General features: G+C 39.8%; 1 protein-coding gene across 1 annotated transcript; it reads left to right on the top strand.

The window, feature by feature from the left end:
* The first annotated feature begins 266 nt into the window (after positions 1–266).
* On the top strand, positions 267–6288 carry LOC146644176 (ubiquitin carboxyl-terminal hydrolase 37-like). The gene is made up of 16 exons (XM_085395709.1): positions 267–302; positions 1806–1886; positions 2079–2134; positions 2433–2505; positions 2615–2698; positions 3199–3254; positions 3499–3555; positions 3651–3782; positions 3874–3997; positions 4083–4234; positions 4340–4439; positions 4580–4656; positions 4835–4943; positions 5554–5611; positions 5780–5937; positions 6024–6288. The coding sequence occupies exons 1-16, from the start codon at positions 267–269 to the stop codon at positions 6027–6029; spliced, it is 1359 nt and encodes a 452-aa protein (XP_085251835.1). The 3' UTR covers positions 6030–6288.
* The last annotated feature ends 3836 nt before the right edge of the window (positions 6289–10124 follow it).

Below are 10124 nucleotides of genomic sequence, written 5' to 3'. Positions count from 1 at the left end.
GTCCACACTCTACATCAGATCCTTGGCTCACCTATAATGACGCACAGGTGCTGCACACAACTAGATCTGCAGCTTGTGAGGAACAGCAGCACTCAGCCTACATCCTGTTTTACAAGAGAAACGTAAGAAGACACAGCATCTCATCCTGAAGTGAGAGAATGGCACGCCAGCTGCAGCCTAATCCAATCTCTCTTCTTTTCTTTTTTCGGTGCCCAGACACCCTTCAGTTTCATCATGTCATCCCTAACAATACAATGTAGAGTTGGATGGAGGATGAAGACAGCAGAGAGCAAAAGAAACAGGTAAGAGCAGACAGGTAGTCAGAGTTAACAAAAACTTTTAAAGCCAGTGTAGCTTCTGTTTTGAACACATTTATTGATGACAATTTTACATAAATAAGCAGTGTGTTATACTGTTATCAGATGTGGAGTCTCACGAACCACTTTAATAGTGACTTGTGTCTCAAATACTGTTTATTTGTCTTAGTTACAGATAGTGAAATAAAAATGGAACGAGAAGCGTAGGATTTTGAATTGATACCATTGGTGCATCTACTAAAGTTCTGGGGTCAGTTTGAATATCAGTGACCTTGACCTTGAGTTCAAGTTTTCTGAAAATCTTGTGAATGCTACAACTCTGTGACGAGAAGTAAGTCTCCTAGGTCTTTAAATTTGTATATAGGTGAATCTAGTAGGAAGCTGAAGGGTTGCACTGCGGGCCATCTGTAGAGGTGTAGAGTCAACAACCTGTCTGTGAACGTGGACAAAACAAAAGAGATTGTTGACTTCAGGAGAGCACAGTGGGATCACTGCCCACTTAACATGAATGGATCCTCTGTGGAGGTCGTCAAGAGCACCAGATTTCTTGGTGTCCACCTGGCGGAGAACCTCTCCTGCTCCCTCAACACCAGCTCCATAACCAAGAAGGCCCAGCAGCGTCTCTACTTCAAGCAGAAGCTGAGGAAAGCCCATCTCCCACCATCCATTCTCACCACCTTTTACAGTGGGACTAACAAGAGCATCCTAAGTAGCTGCATCACTGTCTGGTATGGTAACTGCAGCGTATTAGATCGCAGTACCCTACAACGGATTGTGAGAGCAGCTGAGAAGATCATTGGAGTCCCTCTCCCCTCCTTATAACACCCGCTTGCTGGAGGACCCCACACAGCCTTCAAACACACTCTTCACCCTGCTGCCTTCTGGAAAGAGGTCCCAGAACATCCGGGCCCTCGCTACCAAACTACGGAAAAGTTTCTTCCCACAAGCCATCAGACCCCTGAACACTCAGTGACTGCACTGGCACACGCACACCTTCACACATGTCACTACCAAGCACTTATCTGCAGTATCTCACACTCATACACATACATACAGACACCAAGTTACTTTTGCACAATACTCAGCATTTTGCACATTTCCATTGTCTTGTGTCTGTATCGTCCTGTTCTGTCTAGTTTTGCACTGTTTTGTCTTGTTTATTTTTGCAATTTATGCACACTGCACTTTATGTAGTCCTGGGTTTGTCCATATATGTCATATATAGCACCAGGGTCTCGGAGGAACGCGGTCTCATTTCACTCTGTACAGTACCTCTGCACGTGGTTAAAATGACAATAAAAGCCACTTGACTTGACCTGTATTTTGTAGCAGTTGCTTGGAGACGAGCACCATACAGTTCAAATGAGCATACATTCCAAAATATGCAAATGAGCCCCATACATCATAATGCTGATGTTTGCTGTTCAGGGTATGAACGTTCTATGCTGAAAGTTTATAAATATACAACCTTTGACTGCTTGTTTTCAGTTGAACTTTTGCAAAGCTGAGGAGATTTTGGCTGCGATCACATCAAGTCCAAAGATGTTTAAACTTCTTTTTCACAGAAAGGTAAGTTTGAAGAGACTCGCAGCACATTTCTCTGAATGTTTTCTTATGGTAAATAAGCATTTTTGAAACTTTTAAGGAAGCTTCTTTTTCTGTAAAAACTGAATTTTGAATCCAAATGAAGGATATTGTATTTTCTTACCATATACTTTGTTTTATGCCATTACTGATGTTGCTTTTCTTGTTTCTAAACAGAAATCACACAAACAAAACGTGGCAGAGAAGGAAATTCCTTCTACGTCTCATCAGAGGTAAAGAAATGCGCCGCTCTTTAATGCTGCTGGAGATATTTATAGCAGTGGTTTAGTTGGAGCTCTTTTATTTCCCTTTTATTGGTGTTTTGTATTTACATCTTTTTTACTACTTCTAGTCTTGTCTATAATTTCTATTGATTCAGAGATTAGCGTTTGAAAATGTAGAGTGTAAATGTACAAAATACATGATTTTGTTCCATTACAGTTATTAATTTTTATCTGCAATCTCCAGCATGTACTCCTTGTTAAAAATTTCCACTTTGAAAAATAACATTTACACTTTTGTCCTCATCAGCATCCCGGATGCTTGTGTTGCTGAAAATGGTCAAAAGAAGAAGAGAAAATGGAGACACCTCTGCTGTTCCTCGGTTTGCTTTTACACGAAACATATGAAATGCACATTCTCTTTAAATTGCACTTGTTAATTTAAAGTGACTTTACTTTTTTAATAAACTTATGTTTGTTCGTCCTCTGCAGCAAACTGACAGCGATGCAGAGGCAGAGAGCAACACTGTGAAGACACAAAAAAAGTGTCGCTGGTTTCTTTTTAAATTCTGGAAGGTATGTTTTATGGAAAGAGTCACTGTCATCAAGCATTTACTCACCACAGTTAAATGCGAAGAATTAAGAGCAATTTAGCACATCCATGTCCTCAAATTAAGTTCAAAGATGTTTAAAGTTTTTTTTTTCACAGAAAGGTAAGTTTGAAGAGACTTGCAGGATGTTTCTCTAAATATTTTTTATGGTAAATAAGCATTTTTGAATCTTTTAATGAAGCTTGATGGATGATTTCTGTAAAAACTGAATTTTGATCAGAACCAAATGAAGGATTTTGTATTTCATAGGACAAACTTTAAAACTCAATTTAAAGCATGAATAAATTGTTTTTAATTTATTTAAAGATATTCCTATATATCTGCTTCATGAGCTGACAGCTCACTAAAGTGATAAATAATATGAAATAATACCAAATTTTCTAACTGGACACTTTTCATGGAGAGACTCCCTTGGTATGTTTGTTTTATGCCATTACTGATGTTGGTTTTCTTGTTTCTAAACAGAAATTACACAAACAAAACGTGGCAGAGAAGGAAATTCCTTCTACGTCTCATCAGAGGTAAAGAAATGCGCCGCTCTTTAATGCTGCTGGAGATATTTATAGCAGTGGTTTAGTTGGAGCTGTTTTATTTCCCTTTTATTGGCATTTTTCTTCCACCTTGTGTATTTACATCTTTTTTACTACTTTTGGACGTCCTCCAAAATGTTTCAACTTCAAAGCTCATGCATACATGCGCATACACTGCTCAGAATCTTGACATCTTTCCTAATTTTGTGTTTGTGTTTTTACCTTTTTGGAGCAGTGTAGCATGCGGTGGGAAAAAAATAGAAAGTCAAACTGGGACTATAGACTGCTTCGGGTGAGTACACGTGGTGCACAAAGACTCACTTTGTCAAAGTGGAGAAAATGAATTATTTTTACACTGATACTGTAAACGTTGCGCGTGTGTGTCAGGTTTCCAAACATCGGAAACACCTGCTACATGAACTCCTGCCTGCAGAGCCTCCTCAACATTGAGGAGTTCATAAGAGACATCAGGCGTCAGGGGGTTTTGTGGAGCACAGATCCAGAAGCTCAGCTCTTAAGGTGCGCTACGTCAACCTTCTACTTTCTTCAAAAACCTGAAGAACAAAGAGATCTAACAGCAGAAATGTCTGTTTACCCTTCCTTTCTACAGAAGGCTTATTGATGTCAGGGACTGTCACGAGTCAACAGATTATGGCCTTAAAGATCACCACCTAAGAGCTTTTAAGAAGGCATTCAGCAGTCAAGCTCCTGAATACACCGGCAGTGCACAGAAAGTGCGTCAGCTATTTGGACATTTCGTTTTTTGCTTTACCTTCTGATTTTGATGTACTGTTTTAAATCTCTCTGCTTTTCTTTCAGGACGCTCATGAATTCCTAACATTATTCCTCGATGAGGTCAAAAGGCTCACACCTCACCTGGAGAGGAACGCAGCTCTCCTGGGCCAAAGTTATAGCTGCCCAGTAGAAGACCATCACATTTTTAAAATGGAAAACATGAGGACATGCAAGAGGTAAGCCTGTCTTTCAGAAACGCAGAGCTGGTTGCAATATTTTCATATACCTCTTTTCCACGTACCTGATCTTTACTTTAACTACGTTACTCCTGAAATGTGTAGCTGCGGTCACCAATCATCACAGCAAGAGGAATTCACCAGCTTGTCTCTAGACCTTGTTCCAGAGGGGTCTATTATAAACATGTTAGAGACATACTTGAAGGTAAGATCACAAATTCCAATAGAGTTGTCGTATCAGCGATCTTAACACAACTTTTTTGTTAGTGTTTGTGTGCATGTGTGTGTGCATATGTTGAGATTTCTTTCTACCATAAAGCCTGTCTTCTCTGTGCTGTTGTTCAGGAACAAGAAATAGAATTTCGCTGTGATTGTGGAGGGACGGCCTCAGAACTGAAGTCGTCTTTTGATACACTGCCAAGGTGAGTAAGGTCACATCAGAATTGATCGACTGACCAGGTTTCCAAACTGTGGCGCATCAAATATCAGAGTTCTTCGAGACAATACTTGAGCAGTCGTTTTCTCCCATCTTCTGTTTGTGTTTGACACTCATTCTTCTTATTTTCTACCTTGTTTGTGTTTTTTTTTCTTTTCTGCCAGAGTTCTGATCTTGCATCTGAAGAGGTTTGGCTTTACACAAACCTACAAGATTAAGAAGGTGGATGACCCCGTCAGGCTGCAGAGGGACTTGGTGGTGCCATCCAATCAGGTAAAAACAGACTGCAGAACGTCTCAGGCTACGTCCACACTAGCCCGGATAGATTTGAAAACTCCGTGTCCACACTGGCGTTTTCAGTCATTTTCAAATAGTTGTGCGTCTGCATTGAAACGGCCGAAAACGCTTACGTTCCAGTCCTGCGCATGCGCAAAAGTGAGTGAGAATTACAGAATTTGAAGAAAAGCTATCCGGAGCATGTACAAACTGATATTAATCTTTTTTAGGGCTGTCAAAGTTGAGAGCAATCAAAACAACTGCTGTCTAATGCACTCGGCTTATCTTTGTTTAATTGCTCACATGACTGCATCACATGACCAAAATGCGTCATCGTTTTAGAAAGTCTGCGTTTTCGAGTGTCCACACTGCGATGGGACAACTCCGTTTTGAAATGTATGCGTTTTCGAGAGCGTTTTCAAGATGCTGTGTTTTTCCTTGAGGAAAACGCCGTCTCGGTGTGGACGGGAGGTCAAAGCGGAGAGAAAACGATGCGTTTTCAAACGAAAACGCATTAGTGTGGACGTAGCCTCAGCAAATCAGCTTAATTATGGCACTGATGTGAGACTTTATGAAACTAACACTCTTTGGATTTGTTCCTTCTCAGGGTGGTGGCTGTTATAGTCTTTGCAGCATCATCAGTCATTATGGAGGCACAGAGTCAGGTAAAACAACAGACTTGTGACAAACAGAAAATGAAACTTGCTACTTTTCAGTGAAGGACTCACACACAAAAGCTTTTGATGTTCTAAGAAGCACTAAGTCAAAATCACTGTTTGCTTGAATCAGTTGACTTCCAGAAGTTGGATTCATTTGTCTTAATGTGATTTCAGGACACTACATCTGTAGTTCTGTCCATCCTGAGGAGAGTCAGCACTCTACATCAGATCGCTGGCTCACCTATAATGACGCACAGGTGCTCCACACAACTGGATCTGCAGTTTGTGAGGAACAGCAGCAGTCGGCCTACATCCTGTTTTACAAGAGAAACGTAAGAAGACACAGCATCTCATCCTGAAGTGAGAGAATTTTTAAATGTCCTGTTACCTTGTTAACCAGTTTTGTCTTCATTCTCAGTTCTGAAACAGGAAATGGAAGGAAGGAAGGAAGTTAAGGTCATCATCATGCTGAGAAGGAAAAGCAGTCGTCCCAGCCCACCATCGCACACTGGAGGACAAGTATAGGTAAGTATTGCCCTCAGGAGGAAGGGTCCTGCCAGAGAGCCTGGTCCTCCCAAGATTTCTTCCTCCAGGAGGGAGTTTTTTCTTGCCACCGTCGCCCCACATTCACTGGTCTCATCAGCAGGGACATTTTTAACCTCCTAAGACCTGAACTTTCATGGCATGCATTTTTAATTTCTCTGTGCCATTTAGGTTGATTGGGACCCGATGAAGGTAAAAACCAAGACATCAGATTCAGACTATCTTTTTTTTGTTTCTCAAAAGAATGAGATCCACATATGAGGACATTCATTTTAAATTTCGATTGAACAGTGGCAGTGTCATGTCCTCCCTCATAAGTGGATATCAGGTTTTTGAAGAGCAAAATTTTGTATTTTGGTCTAGACAACCCAAAATGTTATGTCTACATATGTGGACACCAGGTCCTAGGAGGTTAAAACAAAATCTACTAGAGATCGTCCTTTTCTGGACCAGTGTTTGGCTTGCTCTCTGGGAACAACAAATTAGTGCTGTCAGTGTTAACGTCATTAGGTAAAATGACGTTAACGCTGACAGCACTAATTTGTTGTTATTATTATTAATATTATTATTAATTTATTTGTAAAATAAATTAAATTTAAAAACCAAAGAAATGATTTAATTCTTTATTTTATTTTGTTTTATTAAAATCAAAATAACAACAAAAACAAAAATAACTAATAAAAAAATATTAAAAGTATTCAGCAGTGTTTTGTGAAATTTGTAATGAGCCTTAGTTAAGTTGATGTCACAGAAGTTTCTGAATCATTTAGATTGTTCAACAAACTGATTCACTCAGGTAAAGATGGTGAGCTGGAGCAATGGTACCCTTGGAGTTCAGTTTAAGTTTTCAGACAAATATTCCCTCGATCAGTTGCAGCTTCTGCTTTTAAATAAATGATTTAGCTGCAAATGTTTAGCTACAGGTAGCAAAGTCCAAAAGTGACACCAGCCAAACATGCAAAAAATGCAAGATGGTGGTGCGCACAGATACAGCGGCTCTATGCTCTCCACTTACCCAATTTCACTGTGCAAGAAACTGCACAATGACAATAAAAAGCTCTAAGTCTAAAACAGTTTCCTGTCCAGTAAAATCGGGCAATTATTCGCTCCAGAGTTTTATCCTACTCCAGGTGAGCAGCCATCGACTTGTAATGAGCCAGCTAAAACAATAATTTCTCAGTGGCTCTTCTGGCACCAACAAGTGGGTGTGTTCTTCCATCGTGCAAGTGTCACGACACACTGAACATGGTCTGAACATGGATTTTCCCTCAATATGTCTTTTCCACCAGTACTATGGGGTATTTGTGAATATCCATGACTGACCCGGCCAGGTGGCCAGCTGGTCTTTGGACAGGGTCACGGCAGTTTCAAGGTTCAACAAAATCCCTTTCACTGACAGACTGAAGGAAAGCTCCTCAAAAATGGAGGGTCTTCAAGCTCCTCAGTGGCAGGAAAAGGTTTCCCGGACCCAGTGTTGTATATTTGTTTCCCAAAAGATTGAACTAGTGGAGAGAAATCAGGTTCTGAAACCATCCAGAAGACAAAGTCTCCAACTGGTTTGTGGAAGTCCCGTTTCTCCAAATTAATCAGCGGGTGAAATGTCTCTTCATGGATGGTTTTGATTCTGTTGTTATTCACGAACAAAGCCGTCAAAGCAGCATATGAAAGAAAGTCATCTTTCATTGTTGTCTCCAGCGTGTTAAAAGAGAGATCGAGCTCAGTGATGAGTTTTGAAGCGGCTGCAGGGACTTCTCCAAGGTTTTGGCTCGAACAGTCGAAGGATGTTGTTCACAGTGGTGACACTGTTGACTGGTGATTGACAAGCACTGAGATACTAACATGACAAACACAAGAAACATCATGACTTATTCTCCTGAGTGCCTGCAAAACACAAACACAAAATCAAACTCAAAGCTTTTCTCTCAGGTGCTGGTGTGGCACAATCTAATGATAAAAAAGGTCATGCTAACAGCTTTTGGAGCACAAAATGCATTACAGGTAAACCCAGTACCCAAACATGTTAACAAGGATAAAGAAAAAATCTGAAACAAAAGCAGGTAGTGTGGTGATTTATGTTGTGAGGATGCTTTCACTCCCATCAAAGTCACCCAGTGTTGAGAACCCAAATGAGCCCAAAAACCTCAAGTGGCTGCAACCAACAGCGAACGTCAAGAAGTGGATACTTGCATGTTGAGCCAGAAACATGCAGAAAACCCAAAAGAGGCAAGACAGCACATCTTGGTCCCACTCAGGCAGTACGAACACCTGGAAAGAGGAGCCCACAGTTCAGACCCAAGGTCACTGGTAAGGACACCAGCCAGTTATAAGTCTAGTTTTAATTTTCATTTTAGTGTTATGGCCTTTCTAAGGGTGGCCAGACCATAATATAAGGGTGATCCACCCCTGTCTGACCCCAAGCAGCACATCACACAACCAGTACAATTTTGATGGTGATTTTTTTTCACAGTGATTGAATTCTAACAAAGGAAAGGAGCGAACTATAGCTTCGGGGTGGACCCCAAAACAACAAACAAAAGGGACCGTATCTAAAGGATGTACAAAACTTATTTATGAAAAGAATAAAACCAAATGACAATGTCTTATCTCCCTAACTAAGAAAAACATGAGAAAAGGGTAATCAAATAAAAAGGCAGTCCACCCCTACATGCTCCTGTATAAAGAGACGGGTAACACAAAGCCTGCAGGTTGAGGTCCATGGCGGTGTCATCTTATATGTTGTCTCCAGGTCAAGGAGACAACATATAACATGGATAGACACAGATTTCAAAATAGCCAGCTGGAATGTTAAGGGGTTGAATAACGGGATTAAGAGGAAGAAAATATTAACATATCTAAAGTTATCAAGAGTTGATATAGCCTTTATTCAAGAAATGCACACGTGTAAGTCAGAAGCCTTAAAACTTAAATGTTCCTGGGTAGGTAAAGTCTTTTCCAGTCCTGGAACTGGTAAAAGTAGGGGAGTGTCGGTTCTGATTCATAAAGCAGTTAGCTTTACTGAAACAAAAGTAATAACCGATAAGGAAGGTAGATTTATATTGGTTTATGGACAACTACTGGACACACCAATAATTTTATGTAATATCTATGCACCTAATGCGGACATACTCACCTTTTTTCACAACCTGTCACAGTATCTTTTGGAATTAGAAGGTGCACAAATAGTGGTAGGAGGAGATTTTAATCAAATACTGGATCAAGACCTAGATAGATCACTTCCTAGGAGAGGCACAGAGAGTAAATCTGTAGTTGCCATAAGGCAGATGACCTCAGATTTAGGTCTGAATGATATTTGGCGGACAATGCATCCAGAAGGCAGGGAATATTCCTTTTACTCTCCGCCTCATAATGTTTATACTAGAATCGACTACTTTCTTATTTCTGAAGCCTTAGTGAATAACTCTATAGATTCAAGTATTGGTAATATAGTATTCTCGGACCATGTGCCAATTTTTCTATGTCTTGGAAATATTTTACAGATTCCTCAAAGCCACAGATGGCATTTAAATGTGTCCTTAATTAACCCTTTAAGACCTACCATAGAACCAAGTCCGTCAGAGCTTATATTATATTTTTTCATGCTGTAGTGCCATTTTTGGGAGCATTTCAAGTTGCTATACATCAATACAACCATTATAGCCCAAGCTTTAATAATATGTCTGCATTAGGTGCACAGTAATTACACAAATTGCAAAAAAGTGCAATAAACTACAAAAAAATTGAAAATTGTTTTTGTTTTTTTTAACATATATTTCTGGTCAGAGAAATTTAAGAGGCTTATCCCTCAAAACTGTAAATACAAAAAAGTTGCACAAACTAGTTTCCCACCACAGGAAATTTATTTTAAGTGTCTTCATAGTTTTATTTTTGAAATACACCAATTTTTATACACTGCAGGAAAAACGAAAATAAATATTATAATGCAAATTTGCAAAATAACAGCATGTGCATCAAAATA

Source organism: Rhamphochromis longiceps, linkage group LG22 (assembly GCF_057381845.1).
Source record: "Rhamphochromis longiceps isolate RC_006_pf linkage group LG22, R_longiceps_female_GT1.1, whole genome shotgun sequence".
Taxonomy (NCBI): domain Eukaryota; kingdom Metazoa; phylum Chordata; class Actinopteri; order Cichliformes; family Cichlidae; genus Rhamphochromis; species Rhamphochromis longiceps.
This window is presented reverse-complemented; position numbering and strand designations above follow the sequence as displayed.

Bases quoted from the DNA above. Each gene is read 5' to 3' on its own strand.
- LOC146644176 (XM_085395709.1), top strand. From the start codon at position 267: ATGGAGGATGAAGACAGCAGAGAGCAAAAGAAACAG. The intron at 2,699-3,198 runs GTATGTTTTATG...GTTTCTAAACAG, and splicing joins TTCTTTTTAAATTCTGGAAG to AAATTACACAAACAAAACGT. The intron at 3,998-4,082 runs GTGCGTCAGCTA...CTTTTCTTTCAG, and splicing joins ACACCGGCAGTGCACAGAAA to GACGCTCATGAATTCCTAAC.